This window comes from Anabas testudineus, chromosome 6, assembly GCF_900324465.2.
Source record: "Anabas testudineus chromosome 6, fAnaTes1.2, whole genome shotgun sequence".
NCBI lineage: Eukaryota > Metazoa > Chordata > Actinopteri > Anabantiformes > Anabantidae > Anabas > Anabas testudineus.
Genome location: NC_046615.1, coordinates 8,424,488 through 8,450,165, shown reverse-complemented (window position 1 = coordinate 8,450,165; position 25,678 = coordinate 8,424,488). Strand labels below are relative to the sequence as shown.

Here is a 25,678-nt window from a genome sequence, read left to right as displayed (position 1 = left end):
AGGGAACAACACCTTGTTTTCCTATTTGGGCCACTGTGTTTCTTACCTTAGCAACAACCACATCAAGTGAATTTGTAGCGCTTTTGGCCGAGGACTTTGGTGGTTAACATGATTGTAAAGTGATGTATGGTTCCCTCAGGCAAGCAGAGTTAAAAAGATTATCTGTGGACCTCTGGCCACATGCTACCGCAGTAGCAGCCTCACAAGGGTGAAGAGAAGGTAAATGGTGTGACTCTTCCTCCAACCTGAGTACACAGGCTGGAAATGCTAAAGATCACTGATGTAGCCCCCGGGCACAGAGAACTATAGTTCCTTCCTTCAGTTGAGTGAATATGAAGAAAAGATGAAGCAAAGAGGCTATAAGACCACCTTTCCACCTTGTTTAAGCCTATTTCCTGTATGGAGACAAAGTAAATTGGTGTATCTTTGGAAATTGGGCTTTGTTCTGTTTATCCTTTTTAATCCTTTTTTTGAAAGCGGTATGACATAAAACACTGAGCAACAGGCAGAGACTTGACATTTATTCAGAGATAGGAACAACTGTCAATTTTATGGTTTGTTCCTTTGAAGCATTATTATTTTAAAAATACTCCTCTGGCTAATTTTAATGAAAAGAGACAGAACATTTTGTTTACTTACAATGATGCATAAGTTATATGAGTTCAAACAAAAAAAAGAAAACATTAAATTGTTGCAAAATTAAATATCTTTACCCAGGACAAAAGTTTACATTTAAAAAAAAAGAACTGTATTCCAAACCCAAAAGACTTAATTGTGCAGCAGCCAAGGCAAGTTCAACTGGATTTAGTGTCTGCGGAGCTACAGGCTGAATCAGGATCAAGATAAACTGATATTCCTCTTTCTCCCTGCTCCAAATGTCTGCTTTCCTGTGTCAGCCCACTTTATCAAGAGCATAGCCTATTACTGGTTATTTGAACTTACCCAGAGAGAGAACGCTTTCCTCATCCTCCCTGCACTTCACTTTTGTAGTGTTACAAAGAAAGCTTGGCTCAGACATGCAGCATGTTGTATTTCCAGTGAGTTTGCATAAAGGGAATTACAATTTCTTTTACCACAGAGCATTCAGTGTATTTTCTGATACTGCTGATCCCAGATCTGCTTTCACTTTCTTTAACCAGTGTCTCCCTTTCATGGTGCAGAAGTAACACATGCAACACATACAGAACAAAATGTACAGGTAGCCTGTGAAACCTGAAAATAAATAGCAAGGATTGAGCATATACACAATAAAAAAGACAAGACGTTATGACATGAAAAATGAAGGAGGAGCATTTAAGATTCAGTCTTTTTAGGTCAGCAATCAAATTTAAGCTATTTTGTGGCACTAATTGTTAATTCTTTTATATAAGCCAGATCTCTTGAGTTTTGTCCTCTTGTTCCAGTGAAGCATGGGCTGAGATAATACTCAGCTGGATTTGACCCTCATCTGAGGCTTGCGGTTATCCTTCTAAATATGTCTCTTCTTCAATTTTCCAGCAGAACATTACTTACTAAGCACTGTGATGGTGAGAAACATGGCTCCAGAACTAAGCGTCTGAAGTCAGATTGTTATTCTAAACAAAGAAGGGTTTTCTTAGTATCAAATTGGACTGAAGGTTTCTCTAAAATGCTTTGTGGTGACTAGACCAGTTGCAGCCAAAGCATGATCAGGCAGACCAAAAGTGTCCACACCATCAACAATACATCAAACTTTAATTTACAGTAAGAAGGCTGTGTAGTAGTCATTTTAGAGGACACAACACAGCTTCTAAAACCTTTCTCAGAAAGGCAAACAAGGCTTTGTGTAGGTTCTGACATGGAAACATTTCACAGTATGTTGATTATGAAAATAAGTTCTATTTAGATTAATCCAATACTGAGATTTATTGCAGCTTTTCACTCAACTTATTCCCCGGATATCGACATTTGTATTGAAAGGTTTTACTGTATATTGCAGCACATTCAAAAGAAATGAAAAACACAAGTATCTTAATAAGTGGTGTCACACTACCATCAGACAAGTTAGAGTTTTAAACCAGTTCTCCAACAGTGGAGTCATGAGATGGGAAGACACATCCCTACTGACATGCTTAAATACAAATAATTATAATAATCATTCATTAACACATGGTTCGAAGTCTGTGTCTAACACATGACGTGTTTAGCGTCACTCACTCCTTAAATAAGGGTAGACCTTTGGAAACTACAACTGCTACAACTAGTAATTCTTTAATAACCTGAATTATTATTTATTAACCTGCTCCATCCTGCCGGACGTCTGCTGTGGTGTTTACTGGTTCATCTACAGAGGGCCTGTACGCACTGACTCATTGCCACCACAGAGCTGACCACCATCATTTTTCATACCAGGTATTGAGTAACCTTTTGTTGGAAATGTTGCACTTCAAGTGGCAATATCTGTCGCCCTTTCATCCCTCTGTGTTTATCAAATTCTATCTTCTTTATCTGGAAGTGTTTCACATATCCACAAAATGACACCAGGAAGATAATTATTACAATTATGTATTGATTCAGCGGCAGCACTGTGAGCGTCAGCTTTTCCTTGCATAATTGTGGGACTACAGACGAGATAATTGCAGCTAAAGCGACCAGCTGGACTATTATTCATCATCCTCCACGTTTCTTTTCTCTAGCTCCCTGCTGAACAATGCTGGCCACCTTTGTGGGGGTCATTAGACTCATCCGATTGATGAAGAGGAGAGGAAACACAAAATAAATGTCCTATTAGTCTCTATCGTGTTGTGCAAACAGCAGCCAAATGAAAATATCCACTTGTGCGTGGTGCATGGCCGTACTACCATGTGTAACTGCTGTGTGTTCTGCACATGTGGGGAGACGCTCACACATGCATGAGTGTGAGGCAAACACAACAAGGTGATCAGAGTAGTGTGTAGCAACGTGTAACGTGTGTGTGCTTTCACTGCAAAAAGGAGCAAAAGTCAAGTACAGAGTACAGAAACACGCAGAGTGAAGTCTGCACTGACATGACATTTGTTATGGGGACTCGTTGAGCTACTGAAGTCAGCTGATGTTGGAAAATGAGCAAATATCAAAGTTCTACTTTAGTTGTGTTTTCTGTATTTGCAAGTTTTTATCTATCTTCCTTCTATATCGAGTCTCTCTCATTGTGTGTGTGTGTGTGTGTGCATGTGTGTGTGTGTGCATGTGTGTGTGTGTGCATGTGTGTGTGTGTGTGTGTGTGTGTGTGACAGTGCATCCGAGCATCTGTGTAACTGGCGATGACTGTGATTGTTTTTGCATGTGTCAAAATACAGCTGCCAAATGGAATGGCTAATCACACAGAGTGCTCCTCCGGCGCCTCTGTCTCCATGTGTAATTTGACAGCAGTAGCATAAAGTGTTCCTGGGCTGGATGAGTGGTTGAGGGACTGATGCTCCGTCCATGTTGACTGCCACGGTGGCCGTAAGCTACAGCTGTGACTGTGACGATACCAGCATTACCAGCAGCCTGCTGTGACCTCATTGCAGGTTACACAGACAGCGCTTCCATTCATGCTTTCAACAAACCTAGTTTTCAGAGGTCTACATTCAGTGAGAGTAGCCTATGTCCTCACCACCGAACAAATTCACGTGTATTATGCAAATGCAAATTCAATTTGTTAGAGAAGGTTGATTGAAGATTTCTAAATTGATTAAAATGATAAAGCTGATCTTCGTTTCTTTACCAGGAAAACAAATCTTCCCTGTCATGTGTGGCATATTGGCCCATTTAGAAAAGAAATAATACAAAAACATGTTTAGTATAAAATATAGGGATAGTTGGGTCGAGATCAGATCAAAAGGAAATAATGTATTTACATTTTCTCACCAGTTATGTAAAAGAGCACTTAAAATGAAGCCGCAGCTTGAACTTTTTAAGCAAATAATCGATGCTGTGGGCCACCTGCTTCTTCTTCTTCTTCTTTTTCCTATGGTTTGATCGTTGTTTTTATCAAGCAGCCGATGCTCTTCTAAATGTCATTTCTGATAAGTCTGGCTGTGTCCCAGATGCATCCGCATATCTACTGTGTGTCATGTTGGGCCCAGCAGGATAAACACTTACATGAGGTGTTAGAAGTCACTATATGTGGTCTGACTACTGATCACAAGCAGCACATATTTTTCTGACCTGTGAGCAATAAAAACATTTAATATTTAATGTCAGAATATATAAATGTCAGTCTATTGCCAGTTTGATTTGAGTGTAATGTCTCCTACCATGCACGCACACTGATATGCTGTGCATTGAGACACGCCTGACTCAGAGCTTCTCCTCAGAGCTGACCTCTCTGAGTGTCCAAAAACATAAACCTGCTTGTGGATAAGTTGTCTAAGCACCATGTTAAAGCCTTATTCAACCATTTGCCCTGCACCGAGGTCACAGAAGCAGCATAATGACGCTGTAACATTGCCGATTCCCCCTCCAGCAGTGACACGCAGCACTCTGGCTGGAGAGACTCATAATTAGATTTACCTTTCCTTAATGGGTAACTGTCATCCAGCAGCCTGCAGGGTCAAACTACTGCAGCTCATAAGGAAAACTGAGCAGCTGAAGTCTGCACTGGAGTGAATCCCACCTGTAGTGCTATACAACAGCTTGTTCTGAATTGCATGTTTAAACCATTCACATATGTGCAAACCTGCCAAATGCTGACAATGACATGATGTTAACATGAACATCAATGGTTAGATGCAGATATCTGACAATTTATCTGACAAAGGATTCAATAAACACATTTTCACAAAACAGTCACAATCATAATGACTTTTATTAGATAAACACTAATTTACAAAGCTTTTCAAAATTAGTAAGTGTTTCATTGTTTAAAAGAAATGCAACAGCAACAGCATATTTACTGGAGAAGTTGGAAGTAAGCAAACATTACATGACACATGTGTTCTACTGTGAGGGCATATCTGGTGTTAATGAGGCCTAACAAGTATCCTGTGGATGTTCACTGATGTAAACACCAGAGTGAAGTTTTAACTTTCTATTTCTTTGTGTTTTGCTCATGTAGTCAAAAGGTTGTAGTTCAAGGTTCATTGTAACACCCTCATTTCTTGGCAACAAATATGCTACACATGTGAAATATTGCCAATAAGGTAACATAAAAGGAAATGTGTCCTTGATAGAAAAAACCTTTAACTGTCAGAATCTGAATAAAACCTGTTTTGTTGTCAGATTTAAGATGCTGAAATTATGGGGGAGAATGTCATTTACATTTGATGGCTAAATGGTTTAGGTGTCGAGGAGAGCACTACACAGCAGATGACCGCTAACAGAAAACAAACAAACAAACAAACAAGATGTCATGATTGAAATTGCTTATTGGTGCAGATGAAAGTAAATTGCGCTAAAATTGCATAAAGTGTGACCGGGGAACTCAGCCTGACACAAGTTGTATGAGTGGCTCTGCTGAATTTGTTACGCATGCAGGGCCTTGTGACGCAGCCACCTCAGAGGAGATAAAGTATTTCCGCTTGCCATTTTTTCACCCTTCACTCTCCACCCAAGACCTCCTCCTGGGAATAATCACTGCAGCTGTGTCATTGTGATTGCTAGCCTTGTTTGTGTGTCTTATTTTGATGGCTTTTTACAGTTGGTGCGTATGTGTGTGTCTGTCTGATTATGGTGTACAGATAGGCCATTACCCATGTGTTAGGAGGTGAGGAGCTTAATGGACGACAGGGGATGCAGGGGCAGGATGGCTTGTTAACGCCGCCCTGTCCACCCGGCGTATATCAATACTGCCATCTGGGAGTTTGGCCACTTCATTCACAAAACCAATACCCCAGTCGGATGAGATAGGCCGACGTAGACGCTGTTGCTATGTGTTCAATCAACAGAAAAAGACAAAGGCTATCATGACAGCCACTTCCAGGAGGATGTCAATTCTTTTCCTCTCTTTCTTTATGTCTGCATGTGTTTGTGCAAGTGAGACAAGTGAAAAACAAGGACACAAAAATGAAATAAGAGAACAATGAATTCGCAATGACGAATATTGGCTAGACAACCATGGCTTATTATTGTGGATGACCAATAAAAACAAGTTACTTTTATTTCAAAATGTAAAATATTGATTAAAGTGATTTAAATTAAAAACCTATTGGCCAGATTTAAGTGTGCCATACTTTCCACATTTACCAATCAATGCTGACAAACTGACTAATCAATGTATATGAAGACATGCATTCACAGGTTTAATCATCCGATTTACCCACTTCTTGCTGTCCATAATCACAGAGCCCTGTCGAAGGCATCTGTCAGACGGCAAGAAGACAATTTGTTCCTTATGTACCCATCTGGTTAATATAGCTAAAGATGATGATTTTGATTGTATGTTTGGTTTGCTTTCATGTTTTTAATTTGTGGAAACAAACGAGAGCAACCAGAAATCATTAGGGAGTCAGTAAGAGTTGAACACTGATGACAGGTACATTTCTATTATTGTTTTACAAAATATATAGAAAATCAACAGGGAGAAAGTCAAAATGGTTACTGAGATTACTAAAACATCACATAATTTTAAAAAAGCTGGAAATCACAACACATATATTAAAATGAAGTTTTTAGTTAACAAAAAAACAATAAGTCTAAGCTGACAGCCTACAAAAAGCATGTGATGTTGCTTAGTTGCAAAATCAAAAAGAAAAAGAAGACTACAGGAAGGATGAAGTCAGAAGAAAGAGCAGACAAACCTCTACTTATGGCAGATAATGCATTGGATTGATTCAGATCAGGGTCAGCGATAAGCCACAGTAGAGGGAGGTGGAGGATAAAGTTGTGAACTTCATTTTCACGTGTGTAATATTCTTGGCAATAGCCCTACTTCATTTAAGATAAGAAGTAATGTATGGTGAGATCATGGATGGGTAAATTTCACTAACACCTAATGTAAAGTCTTTTCAGTCCCTTATCAGTAGAATAACAGGCAAAGACAGACTGCCCAGAAATGATAAGATGATAAGAGTTTATTAAGAGTTTATCTTCTCTCTCCTACATGTGCAGAGCCAACACATGCACTATTCACACAATGAAACTTTGACTGTAGAGCTGTTCAAGTACACTGCACCGCCAGGTGTGTGCCTCTGCCCACTCAGAGGATGGGTAGCAAAAGGCAGAGAGTGGGTGTAATCTGGGAGTTTAGGAGATGTGGAAGTAACGGTGGCTTTGTATGAGAGCTGCAGGTGTTACTATTGTCTGAACAATATCACAGTCACTTCAACAAAGACTGCTTTTGCACAGGGTCACAAAACCATCGAAGCCTTTGAAATGACTGAATTAGAAGTTGTTTTTGTTATTTGATTTATTAGTGTTAACTTAAAAATCCACATTACATTCAGGTCACAGTGCACAATCCTCCTTAACTTAATGTCAAATAACACAACAATCACCATACATTTCCAAAATTAGCAATTACTGTACACTTGTTTCTAGATCTCTGGATCAGTCCAAATGCTACACAATCACATTTGATTTCTTCTGTGAGTACAGACCCTACTGGGAAATGTCACAGTGTGACAGGCACAATGCCTGGTCACCACAATTGTACCCTGAGGGGTCCTGGTGCTGTCACTTCCCCTTAAGTGTGTAGACTCCCCAGTGGTTGATAGCAAACAGAAAGGAGAGTGGATTTTAGTAATTTTTGCGTCTATTATCCAACGTGCTATTTCCACAAAAAGCAGGTTTTCATGAAACAATAAAAACACCTTCATGTAGGGTCAGTGGGATAAAGTATATGAATAGATGAACTTGATTCAGTCTTACGACATGTTCTGTGAACTTACAACAGAAACTTTTCAATTATGATGTCAGGACGCTGCATATTCAAATTTGAGACGTCATTTTTAATGATGGAAGAAGAAATGTAAACAGTTCTCTTTGTCCATGGTGGAATCTCTCTCACATTGTCTCCACTTGGATCAAATAAAAAAACACAGCTGTTATATGACGAAGCAGGTAGAGATAAATCTTGTCCTACAGCCTCATTCATATCAGCATGCATGGATACCTTATTTTTCAAATAATGGCTTTTTTTTCTTCATTGTGTTGTTTTAATCTACAGAAACAGCTATTTCAGCCATTTTCTGCTTCAAACTAATTTGTTTCACGCAAACTTTTTTGAGTCTTTCTCACTTTGACTCGTTCCATTCATCAGTCAGTCTAGTCATTTCTTACAAACGTCAGTTTACCTTAACGCACACATATCATTTCACAATCACAGCACAGCACACTTCAGTTTGGAGACACTTTGGTCAAATAAAGCATGGGTATATGAAGCCCTCTTGTGGTTTATATATAATCTGTCTGATTTACAAGACTGAACAAAAAAGTCTGCCAAGTAAATAAATGTAAATAATCCGGACCAGAACTGACAATGTGCCTCAAAAACTGACGTCTGGTCCACGAATCCCATAGAAAAATGCTGCATGTGTTTCCTCTTCATTCCTTCTTATTGTCACAAAATGTTAAAAGCACTAGCCCGGTATAGAGCAAATATTGTACACTTGAGTTCTGAATTTATATGGAGTTTTTGGGTATATCTTTGAAATACAGCATGTTCAAGCTGTATGTGGTTATGAGTTAGCTAAAATGTACTGTTACTCTCCAGATATCTGAATTGGAGTTCCCAGGTCTCTAAGAGGCAGGTGATAAAATTAAAATGGGCGTCTCTCACAGTATGCATGAGTGTGGCTTTCCAAACCTGTCATATTGTGTGCTCATACAAGCAAAATAGTCCCCAGCTGGGCACTTGGGCTTAACAAAGGGGCACAATTAGCCAACTAGACAGATAGGACAAAAAAACCAAGAGGACTGGCTCCTTTCTGAGGGTGGTTCTGGACCTTGTGTGTTCTGGATGAAAGGAAGAAGACCTCTCCTCACTTCAAACCAGAATCAGAAATGGGTTTATTCCAAGGTTGGTCTCCAGATATAAGAAATTCTTTGGTGGTTTGATGTACACAAGTAGAATCATATACAACTTAAGAATAACAAAAGACAAAGACAGAAAGTCAAAAATAGACAGTGGTCACAAGTATGGACACTTTAAAGGTATGACCATGAGATTGGATAATATTACCTACCCACTCTTCCAGTAAGCTACTTCTTCTCAACTAGGACAATGTAGGACAGAAAGAGGACTGGGACTGGATTGGACCATCATTTAACTTTTTTCTGTTAATCGTGTTAATTCTAGGAGTGTAGAATGTAAATATCTGCATTCTAATACTCATATTAGTGTAAACCATTTGTGTCTTTCTCCTTCTTAGCATAACTGGACTTTTATAATGCCTATTAATTGCATTGCTTACACTGTTCTCTACTTATTTTCCTTTTGGACCATCATTATTTCCTCATTATATCATCTGATGATTTAGTTTCTTTTCTAATGCACTTTTTGCATTGAGCTGGTTCTTTTTCTTGTGGTCAGAGCAAGGAGCAGATATAACACAAATATAGGGCACAAAATATACAGAAGATAGATACAGAGACAAGCACGATGAAAGTAAAAGTCATACATTTGGTTTAAGTTGCAGTATAAACTACAATATTTTATTTTTTTCTTCATTTCTATTTATTTAATAGATCACAAAGAACCAGCCGGTGTTTCGCACCGCTGAGCTTTTCTGCATGCAGCCCTTGAACGCAGCACCAGGCCCTCGCTCCCCGGCTGTCCAATCAGAATCCAGGATGTTGGTGCGCCTGTGTGGCTCGCGCGTAGGGGTTGAAGCGAAGACGCGTGAGCGAGGCGACTAGCGAGGACTCCGCTCGGCTAGAGGTAAGACGGCTAAACGGCAAGTCAGCACAAATGTTTCATTAATAACAACCTCCGCTGTCAAGTTAGGGCGCTAATCGTCAACAGTACGACTTGTGTGCCTAATTTGACACGCCGCTGGTGAACTGTCTTCACGACATTTTGCTCTGACTCTGGTTATTTCATTAACCCTCGAGCTAAGGGAAGCTAGGTGATGTTAGCTTGTCAATGCGGCTAGCAGTAGGCTAGCAATCGTAACGTTAGCGGCCCAGTATGTCTTCATTATACAAAGGCATAGCGTGATGGTCCTGCCCTTCAGTGGCAGGTTGTGTCTCAGTTGGTGTGTACTCTTGGGTGAGAAGTGATAATTAAGGGTGTTAACCTTCGCCCTAACTGCATTGTTCCCAGCACGTTGGCTAGTAGTTCCTTGCTAGCTAGCCCGGTTAGCTGCTTACAGATCTTTGGCACCGCCCATACTGAGTGAATTTTAGTTTATGGACATTGATGAGCCCGTACTGGCGTCTTAGTTAATTTATTGTTGTTTTATCGGTGGTCATTTGCAACTGACAGGGGCAGCGAGATCTATTTTTATCTATTTTAAAATGAAAAATGCTAACTTAGGCTGTCGTTGCCAAGCCCAGCTGCCATTAGCACGTCAGTGCGTCATTGGCCTGCGCTTGATCAACACCAGTGTTGCTGTTGATCAGTTGAAATTAGCTTGACTGCTATGCCACGCTGTTTTCCTAGCCTAGCTGATACATTTCTGTGTACTGCTCACATAATTAAAAGGACACTTTATCGTGACAGTATAGCACCAAGTCAGTTAAACGTAGGGCAAATCAGTTAGTCCATTTTTGGGCAAGGGACTGAATCAGTTTGTCTGATTTTGGTGCAAATGAGAGGTGCGAGGGTGAGGCAAAAGCCAGATGACCATTAAAAGGAGAATAGTTTTATATGTGGTGACCACAGACATATGCTCCCTTTTTATTCCTCCAAACTAATGTTTTTCTAGTCTTGTGTTTTGCTGATGTCCTTGTCACCACAGGTAGAATGAGGCAGCACCTGCAGCCCAACCAGGTGTAACAGGCAAAACCTCCATTCCAGGGTTAGGGTTAGGCAAGTGTCTGATCATTTGTACAAGAAGAAACCAGAGGAGCACTGTAATAATGAAAGAATACATTTTATGGTTCCTGTTGCATCATTAAGCATGACTGGTTTGTTGGTGGGTCACCGATGGTCTGGGGAGGCAAATCAGTAGAGGGCCGCAAATCCTCAGAGCAAGCTTATGGTTCAGCATAATGTCTGGCCTCATGTGGCCAGAGTGTGTAGGGAAGAGCATGTCAAGATGTCGTGGGGAGTGTATACAGAGTTGCTGTGATAAAATTCATGCAGCTGGGATTAGCCTGTGATTGACATTATTCACTCTGATTTTCAGTGTGATTTTTGAATACAGCTCAGCATGGGTTTATGATTTTGGTTTCCATTAACCATTGTTTAATGGTTTTGTCGTGAACAAACTTTACAATGTACAATGTAAATTTACAATTTACAATGTAAAGATTTTTACTCCAATGTGTAATTTAGGTGTTCCCTTAATTTTTTGAGCAGTTTACATCTTCAGATTTACATTTAATACTTTGGCACAGTGTAGTAATGAAATATGTGTCTATTAGAGCCACCATGAAATGCAATGGCAAGCTTGCTGACAAATTACAAGTTAGACTGGTTGTCTTTTCTATTCACTTTGTTGCTATTAGAGGTGACTCACTGTCTGTTATGACCCATGATGAGCATATGTCTAATATAAATGATCTGCTTCTAACAGGAAGGAGCTGCCACTCATAATGGATGCCAATAAAGGTAAATATGAATGAATCTTATTTAGTTTGACACACTAAAACTTGGTTTTCGCCCATTCTGTGTTTAGTCAGTCAGATTAATGCAGTAATATGTTCTCAGTTAATAGCGAAGTTATTGTCTATAAATGTCAGTAAATAGTGAAGAATGTTGCTACCACAGCTTAATGTAACCAGAGGAAATCAGAGGAGATAAACAAATTCAGAAATTAGAGCTTAAGAAATTTTTATTAAAATGACTGAGAGCTTCTATATATTATTATATTATTATATAATTTTCATTATTTGCTGTCATTAAACTAAGTGAAATCATCATTGCAACTTTAGTTCAATTTAATAAAGATACTACACTTTAACTTAAAAAAATCTTTTAAACGCTTACTCAGCATTTTGTTATACAATAGTACTTATGTGGGAGCTGTTGAATGGATAGTGGTTAGTGTCAGGCAACACAATAAAAACAACAGTTTCATTTTCCACATTGGAACTGTGAATCAAAATAATTCCACTGCCAACAGTGTAGTAATTATAATAAAAAAAATATGCATTGATAATGGGAGAGATACTCCTACAAATTAATGTTCATTATTGGTTTGGCAGGTAAAGGGGATCATGTGCTGCAAAATCCTGGTGGGCAAATGGACAGACCAGTCAACTTTCACTTCTTGGAAAGGTCAGTGCTGATTGTTGAAGCTGTGTTTGTGAGTTGTGAGGTAAATGGAAAAATGTAAAGACTGTCATAGTTGATTGGGGATGTTGGTCATAATATTACTTTGACCATTATCTAATTTTAATTCATTTTTTTTCTTTTCTCTTAGCATGCTTCCCAAAGTAGTGAAGAGGCGAGTGCATGCCTTGAAAAGGCTACAGGTGCAGTGCGCTAACATTGAGGCTAAATTCTATGAGGAAGTCCATGAGCTGGAGAGGAAGTATGCTGCTCTGTATCAGCCCCTGTTTGACAAGGTATAGTAGAGTTTTCACAATTTTACATTAATTAACTGTAGCACAACGTTTAGAAATTATTTTTGCTTATTTTATATTTATGCATACAGTGAATTTGTTGCCCTAGAGAAAAAGACAATAAGTCCAGTGTCTTATGGGGTCGATATTCAAGAATGACTTGTGTTGTTTGCTGCACTATTGGGTGGTGGTTTGTCTTTCTGGTCTGACCTCTGGTCAGTGAAGGCACATCCTTGGTGCTAAATTGAAAATTGCTATAACGAGTAGTCAACTCTGTTTTTGTGGGTGAAGGCTATTTCCAGAGCCAGTGACAAGAACTCGGCCATTCTTAGTCGCACTGAAGACTGGCAGCTGTAATCCTGTTGCACCTGTTCGTACTATGTGAGCATGTGTGTCCACCTCTCTCTGAAATGGTGTTGATTTCATTTTGCTAGCTGAAAATAATTGAGTTATTTGCCACTACCCATATATGTATTTTATCATGCTAATATGATATGTTGCCTGTACAGTGGCAAGAAAATGTATGAGGATCTCTTCTCAAAATTTGGGGTTTTCTGCATTAATTTGTCATAAAACATGATCAAATTTTTATCTAAGTCAAGAGTATTAACAAATATGATGTGCCTAAAATAATAACACAAAAAATTCTGATCTTTTATGTTTTTATTGAAAACAACCATAAAAACCTCATGGTGCAAGTGGAGAGAGTGAACCCTTGGAATTAATAACTGATTGACCCTGGTGCATCAAAGCAGGCCCACTCATTGCCAATGTATCCCTTTCTGAAATGATAAATTAACTCATTGTGTGTGTGTGTGTGTGTGTGTGTGTGTCTGTGTGTGTGTGTGTCTGTGTGTCTGTGTGTGTGTGTGTGTGTGTGTGTGTGTGTGTGTGTGTGTGTGTGTGTGTGTGTGTGTGTGTTGTGTGTGTCTGTGTCTGTGTCTGTGTCTCTCTGTCTCTGTCATAGAGACGAGACATTGTCACAGGAGCTGTGGAGCCCACAGATGAGGAGTGCGAGTGGCACAGTGACAGAGAGGAAGAGGAGGAACTTGCTGTAAGTACAGCTTTGGTTTGTGTGTGTATTGAATTGATCATCTTGGCAAATCCTACTTGTTCAGTAAAAGAAGAGAGAAGCATGTGTGAAATTGTCTCTCCTAGAATGAAGTCTAGAGGAGAGGGTTTATATCATGTCATCAAACTTCAAATATTCAAACAACATTATCAAACATTCACTCAATTTTCTTAATTATAACATGTTATTGTGCAAAAGACATAATTAGAATGAAAAGAGGTAATTTTCAGAACAAAACTCTAAACACAAACTTTTACTTTTGTAGTATTCCCTGTAAGGCCTACAGGATAAAATTATTTAATATCATTATTGTCCCTAGTAAACAAAACGGAGAAGATACATTTGGGCAAACAGATGTGTCCAACAGGAAACAGCAGAGTGGCTTTAATCACAATTTACCAGGAGTAATATTAAGGTTGAGATTGTATAAAACTTGGTTCAGGATAACAGTTTCGACCACTCTTCTTTCTGCTTGTAGGAGGAAGTAAAGGAAAAAGCTGCTATTGAGGATGCAAAGAAAGAGGAAGCCACGCCAGAGGAAGATCCAAAAGGCATTCCTGAGTTCTGGCTCACCATATTTAAGAGTGTGGACATGCTCAGTGACATGCTACAGGTGCATTTTAATGATTCATCTCTGACTTGCATTTACAGACATTTTATATGACCTAGGATCCTAACTCTCTCCTTAACCTTACTGTTATTCCCCCACTAGGAACATGATGAGCCCATCCTGAAGCACCTGAAAGATATTCAGGTCAAGTTTTCGGAGCCAGGGCAGCCAATGGTCAGTGTGCACCTTCTGTAATATGTGATGTTAAATTGTTAAACTAAACAGATGTAACACCACACTAGAACCACCACAGGGTAAAGTTTACCCATTTCTGATTTTTAAATGGATATAATTTTTCCATACAGTATTCAAGTACCAAAGTCTTTGACTTTTCCTAAAATTGTCTTCTTTAGCATCCCCTATTGTTAAAAATGATTTCGATAAAACTAGATAAAACAGGGGCAATTGTACCTATAAGTGCCAGCTTATAAAAATTATAAAATTTAGTCACAATATAAATTCTATGTTTGCATGCAAAATAGTTTCAGATTTTAGATTTTAAATAGCTTGATATCTTACTGAGATCAAGATTATCCATCATAACTGTTATAATTCAACAACTAAATATATGAAGTGAAGCGGGACTCTCTGTGCTTCTCTCCAGCTCTGCAGCTAAAGCTCCTCTAGCTTCTAAGGGATTTCAGGTCTTTCCTTGGAGCAGGCCTGTGTTTTGTAGGGTTAGGAGCCGATAGCAGGCTAGCTGTTCCAGCTTGTAAATAATGTCGTTTCCATTGTGACTCCCAACACAGTCCCAAAAGGTCCCCACACAAATGAATGCAGAGATCAGAAGGATTGGAAGTCCCCATCCAGTCAGCCCATAAAAAAACACTGTTTGATGACAGCTAAAAGCGATTAACAAAATAAAACTGGACTGACATCAAATTAGTTGCGTTATGAAACTATCCAGTGTAGATAATATCATTTGTCTTTATAGTTTCCTTAGGCTGCTTAGAGTAATCTGTCGAGTAAATAATATACAACTTGGATTATAAAACAGAAGCAAAAAATGGTTTCTTAACTTTAGACTTTTCTGGTTGAAGACTGTGCCTTAATACAGTTATATAATATATTGGAAGCATTATTAAAGCAGCAGTTTCATGTATGGGTACATTTTACTTGTTGGTTTTAGCTATACAGTGACACCTGGTGGTTCAAGTGTCTAAAAGCTGAGTCAAATAGACGTCTTGTTCTTTCAGAGTTTCACATTGGAGTTCCACTTTGAGCCCAATGGTTATTTCAACAATGCAGTCCTCACAAAAGTCTACAAGATGAAGTCAGAGCCTGATGCTTCAGACCCTTTCTCATTTGAGGGTCCAGAGATCATTGACTGTGAAGGGTGAGAGCTAGAGCATACAGTACACACACGCTTGATAAACTGTGGCTTGGACATACATGCTGTTGAATTTCAAATAAAAATAGATATAGTGTTATTTGTAAAACTTTCTCTTCACTGTTTCTATATTAATCTCTCTTGACTGTACATCCCACATATCAGCCTCCTCTTGGCACTTCTAACTTTTACCTTTTTATGTCCTTGGTTTTTGCTGCCTCTCACTTTTTCCTCATACCTTCTGTCTCTAGCTGTCAGATAGATTGGCACAAGGGGAAGGATGTGACAGTGAAAACTATTAAGAAGAAGCAGAAGCATAAAGGCCGTGGAACTGTTCGCACTGTTACCAAACAGGTCCCAAACGACTCTTTCTTCAACTTCTTTAACCCTGTCAAAGGTAAGAACGAAAAAACAAATGCAAACATAGCTAAGGTCTCTGAATGTGGAGACCTATATCATTCCCAGCAATTACCTCATCTTCCCTTCAGCAGTCTTTAGTGATGGAGTGATGCTGAGACTGCTCTTATGTACTTGTACAAGTAGTCTGATTGCAACACACTAATACCACATTAATGCAAAACGTGAACCTCCCTCTTTCCACTGCAGACTGAGAAATTCCAGCTGTGTGGAGATATTTTAAGACAAGTGATGATGACAAAAGTAAAATCAACTGCAAACTAAGTTATTTGTGCTGGAGAGGGGGAAGAGCTGAGATGAAGTTTTCCATTTTCTTTAAGACAGTAGGACTGAGACTGCCAGTAATTATGAAAAGATAATAAGCAATCAGTCAAATGGCTGTTAAACATGCAGACCACACACCTGCCAAAACTTGGCATCTTAATTCTTCTTGTGGTTTACTTGCCTGCTCCCGTCTTGACCCACCGAAGTTATGCAGTGCTCACTATGTTAACTGTTGTGTAGTAGTAATTCAGTACTACTCAGAATACATTTTATAAACTGTTTCAGTCAGTGATTACATTTAATAGAAAACTGTAGTGTGTGAATGTAACCCTCCTATGTTACATATTGGTAACCTTCTAAACCATTTATAGTTTTGCTATATTTGTACACCTACAAAAACACCTACTGTATTGTTGTGTTGAGCTGCAGGCAGTGTGGCCGTTGTTTTACCTCTGGTCACTGCATTAAGCCAAGTTCAACAGTAGATGGTGCCAGACTCCCATATTGTGTAAGCGTGTAAGTCACTGTGCAGTGTGTAGGTGTAGGTGAAAGAGCCAGCATGTCTCTTGCTCACTGAAGTTGGAATGGGTATGGACATAGGTTAAAAAAAAAAAAAAAAAAGACAAAATGTGGCCTGTAGAAGGTGATATAATGAAGATGAAAACAAAATAAAAAATAATGCCACAGACAAGTAATTCTGCAGTCAATTTTAAAAAGTGATTATATTGATGAGCTAAAACAGTAACACAGTGGGGTGGTTTAATTTAATGCTGACTATTAATATATATTATATATTTTAACAAAAAAATAGTAAAATTTGAAACAAACTAGTGAGACGACTGACAAATCCACAGTATATCACAGTATAACATTTTACGAGTTACCAAGTGTTAAAATCTAATGTTTACTTGTAGTTTACCCTGTGAGAGTAAAGCAGCTCAAAAAGCTTTTAACAAACAGTACTTAACAGGTGCAGTACTAACAACAGTTACCTGAAAGAAATCGACCCTTAGGTTTGTTAACAAGAGAACCAGGTACTACATGGTAGAATAACTCTAATAGTAGTTTAGTTTAATGATAAAACCAAACATTTTGTACATGATTTAACCTTCGTGGTGCAGTTGCCCCCGTCAAAAGTAAGTGAGCTCAACCTAGAAGTATTTTGTTTCAGTTTGATTGATATATATTCTTTATTCAGCCAAATACATAGTAGGAGAGTAATACAATATAATACAGATCTCCTTTGTCTGATACTTTTAGATGAGTAATTTGCGAAAGGGTCAGTAAATGCTTATTACACCTTTATGTAATCACTATATTATCTTTCCTTTATTGTCACCTTTCTTCTCAGACATGCCTAGACTCATTCTTTGACCTGATCACTCATTGGCTGAGTCTCACGGGTTTAGTCATGGCCTCTGTAAATGACTGGTTAATATAAATAGCTCTTTGAAGAGTGTGTTCAGGTGTGGTGCTTTAGGGCTGGGATGCCCTTTAATTCATGTATTATCTAAACCCACACAAGTCACAGGCATGCAATTTAACTGCTATTCAGGGATATGTGAACAAGGCTGATCATATATACCCTTTTTGGACAGAAAATGTATTAAATTGCATTTTGCATCTGCCTTCAAAGGAAGAACAGTTTTTCTCAACACTGTTGTGCTGTTTGTTGTGCTCTTGGGGTCATTTTGACTGGCAGGTCACTTCTTGGTAGAGTAGCCACAGTCCTAAAGTGTCTCCATTTGTAGATTGTTTGTCTAACTATAGACTGGTGAATTTCTAAAGTCTTTGAAATCACTTTGTAACCCTGTCCAGCTTCATGTGAATCAACAATTCTTGATCACAGATCCTCTGAAAGCTCCTTTTGGTGAGTCATGACTCACATAAGCGTATTCTTCTTGTACAGAGCAAACTCAAAAAGAGTGAGTGTCTTTTGTCAGTGAAAGTAGCTCTAGTTCACACATACAGACTCCAGTTATGCTAGCACCTGAATCTAGTAGACTCCTTGACCTTCAGGTCATTACTCCAAGGGTTCACATACTTTTTCACATACTTTTTTCCACTAGTCCTATGAGATTTATTATAGTTGTTCTCAATAAAGACATGAAAGATCAGAATTATTTTTGTGTTATTATTTTAAGCACATTATATTTGTTTATACTCTTGACTTGGATAAAGATCAGATCACATTTTATTACAAATTAATGCAGAAAACCTTAAATTTCACTGCCACTGTATATGTCAACTTATATTTAATTGAGGTTTTTCAGAACTGTGTGCTGTCATAGTGCAGATTTTTATAAAATTTTTATTTTAGTTTTAAAATGTCCACCTTAATAGATAATTTAAGAAGTATCTTAGATATAGTGATATCTGCAGCCACCTTAAAAACCTCTATTTCTGACTTGCGTTAAGCTTGTATGACTTCAAAGTCAGTTTATTCTTATATATGACTGTCACAAGTAGAATTACATAAAAACACATTTGTGAAAATCAGCTGTAATCATCTGTAATTCCCGTTCATTCCCAGAAAAAAGGAGGCTTGACCTTTTAAATGAATACAAATTATCATAAAGTAGTGGACCCCAGAATAACGTCACACCATAGCATGTTCGGCACTATGTATGTGTAACCGAGCAGTTTCTGCATTATAGCAGGTGTCTGTTTATTGACAGGGTGGTGGAGCGCAGCTGCTTGTTTATGGTCTGTGATCTCATGTTGTGATGTTATTTATAATGAGCACAAACATAACTAGCACCTCAAATGGACTTTCATATGTAGGTGGAGAAATGGCTAATCCAAAAACTCTTACAGGTATAATCTAGTATAGTTATAATAATGTCTACCTGTGACTGTTGGCTTAACTGGTGTGTAACGTGTACATTAAAACCCTGTATTTCCACATCGCATCACATATTAAACAGATTTTTTAGTCATTATAAACTCGTATGTTGAGGTGCTTCTTGTTTAAATTATATTTCTTCTTTCCCTTACAGCTTCACCAGATGGAGAAATGGTGAGTAAAATGTAGGTTATTTTTCACCATCCTTTTTATTGCTTTTTCTGTTATTGGCAATCTGTCAAATTTGTAGCCGTGTTAAAAAGAAACAAACATCTTTCTGTTTTTGTTTTATAGGACGAAGACTCAGAGTTCACCCTAGCCACAGACTTTGAGATTGGTCATTTCTTCCGTGAGAGAATAGTTCCCAGAGCAGTGCTGTATTTCACTGGAGAGGCCTTGGAAGATGATGAGAGTGTGAGTGTTTTTCCTCTAACGTGTGCGTTAGATAGACACACACACACACACACACACAGAAAAACCTCTAATACTCAAGACACGAAATTGGATGTTGGCTTATGATGAGGTGTGGTCTAAACCTGTCATCACTCTTGGTTGTGTTTTCACTACGGATTTCATTGTTTTTATTGCAGTTTGAGGAGGAAGAGCTGGAAGAGGGAGATGAAGAGGTTAGTAGTACCACTGTTACTCAAAAGCCACACAACTGGTTACCACTGTTGGTGTAGCACCATACACAGCACAGCTAAACCTTATAGCAGTACCAGTCCTCCTTACACTTCTTAAATTAGGATTGTTTGCATCTTTTGCATTATCCTATTTTTGTATCTCAGGAGCAAGACGAGGAGGGTGACGACGATGACGATGATGGAGACTGTGACCCCAAGGTCAGTTTTCACCTTGAATTATCTACTTAGGGTCAGGAAAAAAATGATCAAAATACTGTACATCAGTTTAACATCTACAGAGATGCTAAAACGTGTGTTTAGCCAAAAGGTTTATTTGCTTAGTCTCAAGCTCAATGGTCATACTCAGGAGATGCAGTTGCAAACATGATCAGAAATGGATATTAATGAAGTTGGCAGTTTTGTCTAATGATTGGAGCATGTGTGCAGTGTATCTATGCAACAACCTGCAAAATCATTCTGTTCTTGACCTATGACGACTTCATTTTCACCATGTTGAAAACATGCTAACTGACGACAAGACGTTATAATCTTTAATTAAAAATGTTTAAAAAACACTTATTTGATTTATAGAACATATTGTAATACTCTGCATACGTACCTAGAGTATAATCTTTTTGCATTTATAGTTTTACTGGTCACAGTTGAAACCAATGTAACCCACGAGTATTCATTATGTTCTGTTCTTTCACGGTCTCTGACTGACTCTCCACCACCAGTTCAGACATGCCTTGTACCCTGCGAATAGTAGATCTTTAATAGACTTATTCTTACTCATTTTCTCAGGCTACAAAGAATTGTGTAATTACAGGCAGTGAAAGCCAATTTTTTTTGTTTTGTTTAACTGGTAGTGTATGAGCTGTACTAGTCTTACAGTGAATGTGCTTACATGCACTGAAGTAACCAGGCTAACCAGAGAAACCAGGCAGCTTGGATGATCGGGGAGCAAGTTTAGATGCACTTAAGAAACCAGAAGAGACTACTTCTTTATTTGTTTAGTTTTTTATTGATTTATTTGTTGATATATGTGTTGGACAAGCTGGGAGGACTTGAAGTATAGGAAGTGAGGTGGAGTGATTCTGTGTAATGATATGTAATGGAGCATCTAACTTGTGTATGCCTCCAGGTAGTTTTAATGTTGTGGCTGATTGGTGTATGCAACAGTGGAAAAATTGCAGGGACACAATGGTGATATTACCTGTGTCCGTAATAATATCAGCAATGGATTACATCCAAAAAATATATGTGAGGTTGTCATCAGATTAATATCTAGTTTGCAACAAATGTGGAGGCAAGGTGGCTGTAAAAGAAGAACATCAAACAACTTCCCCCAAAGTATGTGTCCATCCCTGGATCAGTGACCTGCAGTAGATTGGCAGCTGTTTTAATAATCGTTTATAGAGCTTGTGATGACATTGCTCACAGTTTCTCAATTTTTACACATTAAACAATCAGGAGATATTAATCAGCAGATAAATTAATTATGAAAATAATCATTAGGCCAACTTAAATACAAAAGTGTTAAAAAAGATCCACCTTAAAAAGCTACAACTTTATTAGGAAAATCCTGCTTTTGCGTAAATAGAGTAATAATAATATGATATAAAATTTACTACTTAAACGGAAAAGTTTTCAGAATTTAATTCTCATTTTAAGTACAATATTGTAATAATACTTGTTCTTGCAATCTAGGATTTTTTTAAACTACTTTAAATGTAATTATTTCATCCGTCACTGGTGTTCATTCAGTTAAGTGTCCTTAGGACTGATTCATTCATTTATTCATTAACAAATTAATAATGAGTGTGTCGAGCATTTTCCCCCCACCAATCTGTGAATGAGTTTCTTAGAGGAGATCATTGAGTTGTGTTTTTCCTCTCATGGTACCTGACTTCAGCTCATCAGTTATTTATTTTGCTGGAGGACCTCATGGTGAAGCTACAACAATGTTTCATTCTGCTCATTGTGTTGTTTCTGAATGTGACAATTAAACTTGTGCATATTATTGTCTCTCCCTCCCCTGGATTCCCCTCCATTACAGGCATAATCAATCATTCTCACCCCATGCATTTCTAGGTAAGGGAGAAATGAGGACGGGTCCCACAAACCTTATATACTGTCACGTCTATCGGCTTTGGTTTATTATTCTGGCTGTGCCTCTCTGTCTCTGTCTTTTATCGTCCCGGTAGTTGGAGGTGTTTAGGACCCTTAACTCACATCTTGGTTAGATACAACTTCTAGTCAACATCTTTGCTCCTGGTCCTGCCTTTTTTCTTTTCATCTGTCTGTTTTTCCACCTGCAGTCCCATCCCAGGTTTCTAACATCGTTCCCTTTGCTGCACCAAACCAGATATTGTCATTTTCTAGCATCTGCTTTCTTGTTAGCTGCTTCTACTTGCTAGTTAAGTCCCAGTGGCTTCATCAGCTCATTGTGTTTTTTTTTTGTTTTTCTAATCTGGTTTCTCTTCTTGTATGTCCCCTGCAGAAAGAACAGCCCCAGCCTGCCGAATGCAAACAGCAGTAACCATGGTGATCAGGGGAGGTGGAGACCTGCTGTCCGTCAAATCAGTTCTTAGCCAATCAGCAAGTCCTCCTAATGTTGCAGGCTCCACCCATTTAAGAACTGTCATCTGAACGCAATAGAACGCAAACCAAACTGCGTTTTTTACTATGTGCATGACTTCTCTCTCTCTTTTGTTTTTGTTTTTTTGTTTGTTTGTTTTTTTTACTTGCGCCCATCTCACCCCTTTTATTCGGCTTCATTCTAACTCAAAGCGGGACGAGACTTGACTCTGATTAAAAGACCATAGCATAGCATAGCAGAGTAGGTTACTACTGCCAAGCAACTCAGATCATCATCACCTGGAAAAAAGCTAGGAACGGAATAGATCCCAACTTCAATTTTCATGGAAATAAATCAGTTACTCAGGGTTTTTTAATGCCAACAAGAGAAGTGATAGTTTACCAGGAAACTGCTGAACAAGTTTGGCTTAATCTTTCACTGGGGTTGCTGACGTGTTTATCTTTTGTTATGGTGTTTTTTTAAGAGACATACAATGTATCATTTTGAATTTACTTTTTTAAATGTTCATTGTCATGTCATTGGACTATTTATTCTGGTGTCATGCAGCTGTATAAAGTGGTGCACTTGGGGAGCTCTTTAAGGCCCAGCCGCAGTTCTAAGGTTATTCTCGTCTCAGCTCAAATCTTGTTTGGGCTTAGCAGGTCAACAAAACGTGAATACTGCCAAGTCGTGTTTTATATGATCAATATGCATTTCAAATATTGAAGAATGGTATTCTCCATTAACACTGCTCACTTCTGCCCAAGTGTATTGGGCTTAACAAGCATTTAAACTGAGCACTTGAGTGGACATGCAGCACTGAGATCATGTGACAGGCATGTGGCTACACTGTCATATTACTCTTCCCTGCTTGCCCCATGACCCCTGCTCTTTAAACTTAGTTTAAAAAAGACATGAACCAATAAGCCATTTAAAAAGTACTAATTTATTGGACTTTCCCAGCCCAAACCTCCCATGTAGTCTGGTGAATGTTTTCCACACTGATGAAAGATGGAAACTGACACTGTGGCTGAGCCTCAGCCTTCTGTAGTTGCTTATAAGATTTCACTTCTGGTATGTATCTAGTTCTTAGTTCTAAATGTTATTGAGAGTCAGCGATGGGTGAGGATGTAAGATGTTCAGATCAAATGTAAATTCAGTTGCCAAGAAGCCAAAATTAAAAACACGCCATCCTCTTTTTCTTAAATTGTTTGCCAATTGTCATTAACTCAGTGTAATCTAATTCAGCGTTTATAGTTGTTAAAGAATATATAAATATTTCTGTTACTGTCTAATGATTCAGTAGAATGTCTGTGGAAAACAAATGGAGGATGTTATCAATGTATTTTGTATACTGCACTTGGATTTTAGGCCATTTGGTTGGACACCATTGGCTGCTGACTGATCATCGATAGCGACGATAGTGAATAATACCCACACCTTCTCTCTTTTTTAAAAAAGAACGATTGTAGATCTTGTTGGACAGATCTCTAAGCCACGGTTGACATCTTCAAATCTACCACATTGGACCGTGTGCTAGCAATGGCCTTAACTGGTTCTTATTCACAATTTGTTACTTGCGCAATATTTCTTTTCAATTTGTACAGAGTTAGGTAAAATATTCTATTAAAGTTGTGCTACATGGAAATGTGTGGTTTTGTCTTCTGTGTGTTTGTGTCCCATCTGTGGGTTTACCAGTCAAAACATTAACAATCCCTTTTGGCTTGAGATCTTTTTAAATAAAGTGGTTCTTTTTTTCAGCCCTTTATCACAGATTTTATTGTGTAGTAACCAGCTTCAGGCTTTGGGGTGAATTCCAGCAGCAGAGAGATTGTTCAGAGCTGGTAAATAATCAGTGTAGCTAAAAGAAAACCAGCTCCCGAGTGTTTGAGACCAAAACATGCAGCCAACACGACGCTGGGATATGTTCAGGACAAGTCTCTGACTGTCCTTGACGAATCTTGAGAGATCTGAAACTGTAATTATTTAATGAAATTGTTCTGGAAAATTCAAAAATGGAAATTTCAAATTAACTTCATAAAAGTGTGCAACAAAACGAGGCCTCTGAAGCACGTGTATGTCTGAACTGGGAGCAACTTTCAGAATTTAAACAAATACATTTGTGAAGAATAATATGTTTTTTTCTTTCTAGTTATAAATTACCTCAGACTGTTGTAAAAGGTTAAGAAAGTGTTCTTATGTTCCCAAACAAGCTAAGTGGAAAAAGGCCTGTCTCAGGACAACCGGTCTCGCTCAACAGGTCACAACACCACTTGCTGTGTGTCCTCATAACTTTCCTCGGGTGAATGCACATGCTGTTGACAGCACAATGTGACAGGACACTGAATACCCCCTACACACACACACACACACACTGACTTATTATTAGGCATTAGGTGACAATTTGCAAATGATTGGCAAGAGCTTAGAGCCAAAGCATGCAGGCACAGCCTCGGCGCGCTGACCCGAGAGCAGAGCGTTTTCTTGCATGGTGACTTGGTAACGTCATGGTTGCATCCACGGCTGGAGGAATTTGCTCCTGGTCTGCCAAGCATCACTCAAGACATCCAGAATGTCTGGAATTCTGTCTTGCAGATAGAGGAAGTGTGTACGCTCCTCTGAGAGACCCTTGTAATGCGCTGTGGGAGATAATAGCCGAGTGCGCTGAAGTTTCTGGAGGAGGATAGTGGCTCTGTGTCTTAGCAACCTGGGTTTTGTGCCGAGTGCTGAAAGACAGGTGCTTTCTTATCCCGTCACCTTGTCCCGCGACACCTTACATCTGTGTGTGTGTTTATACTTGTATCTTCATGGGAACAGAGGTGACAACGTGATCAGCTGATAAACACAAGTGTGGATTAGATCAAGATGATGACACAGGCCAGGTCACTGTCACAGCTCATGTCTTAATACTTGTTCAATAAAATTGCTTAAAGTTAATGAACAAAACGACGTGTGTGAGGAGGTTTAGATATTTCGGATAGCAGACGAAAATCTCTCCCCCAGTCCTTTTCTGTCATCTGGGGGATTTTGCTCTGCAGAACAAGACGCCATTCATACCGAGGCTGATTTGCGAAGGATTGAGGATCGACTCACTGTAACAAGGGGTCTGATTGTGTGTGGAGCCTCATTAAAGAGTGCTCTCAGTAAAGAGGACAAGGAAGTGGATCCGCACAGTCTTGTTGGACCCATACACATGCCTAGGACGGTCTCTGTATCTGTATTCAGTCAGTAAGACATATTATATTGTGTATATGTTAAATTGTAGACAAAGGAATATAGAAAAATCATCTGTCTATTTAGCTGATGATTTGTCAAATGGAGGAGGTAACGGACAAACAGAGAAGG

The 25,678-nt window shown here is 38.7% G+C and overlaps 1 protein-coding gene across 2 annotated transcripts; it reads left to right on the top strand.

Annotated features, from left to right (window-relative positions):
- The first annotated feature begins 9,700 nt into the window (after positions 1–9,700).
- On the top strand, positions 9,701–23,981 carry nap1l4a (nucleosome assembly protein 1-like 4a). 2 transcript variants are annotated; one of them, XM_026365592.1, is made up of 14 exons: positions 9,701–9,799; positions 11,601–11,635; positions 12,232–12,304; positions 12,450–12,594; positions 13,559–13,645; positions 14,142–14,276; positions 14,376–14,447; positions 15,470–15,609; positions 15,855–16,000; positions 19,284–19,303; positions 19,424–19,543; positions 19,720–19,755; positions 19,918–19,971; positions 22,256–23,981. In XM_026365592.1, exons 2-14 carry the CDS (start codon positions 11,620–11,622, stop codon positions 22,292–22,294), a joined length of 1,083 nt encoding a protein of 360 aa, XP_026221377.1. In that variant the 5' UTR covers positions 9,701–9,799; positions 11,601–11,619; the 3' UTR covers positions 22,295–23,981. The 2 variants fall into 2 exon arrangements, with proteins under 2 accessions (XP_026221377.1, XP_026221379.1); XM_026365594.1 differs by lacking the exon at positions 22,256–23,981 and adding an exon at positions 21,812–21,846.
- Positions 23,982–25,678: the final 1,697 nt, after the last annotated feature.

Coding starts and splice junctions, on each gene's coding strand:
- nap1l4a (XM_026365592.1), top strand. Junction 12,595..13,558: donor ATCAGCCCCTGTTTGACAAG/GTATAGTAGAGT, acceptor TCTCTGTCATAG/AGACGAGACATTGTCACAGG. Junction 15,610..15,854: donor GAGATCATTGACTGTGAAGG/GTGAGAGCTAGA, acceptor TTCTGTCTCTAG/CTGTCAGATAGATTGGCACA.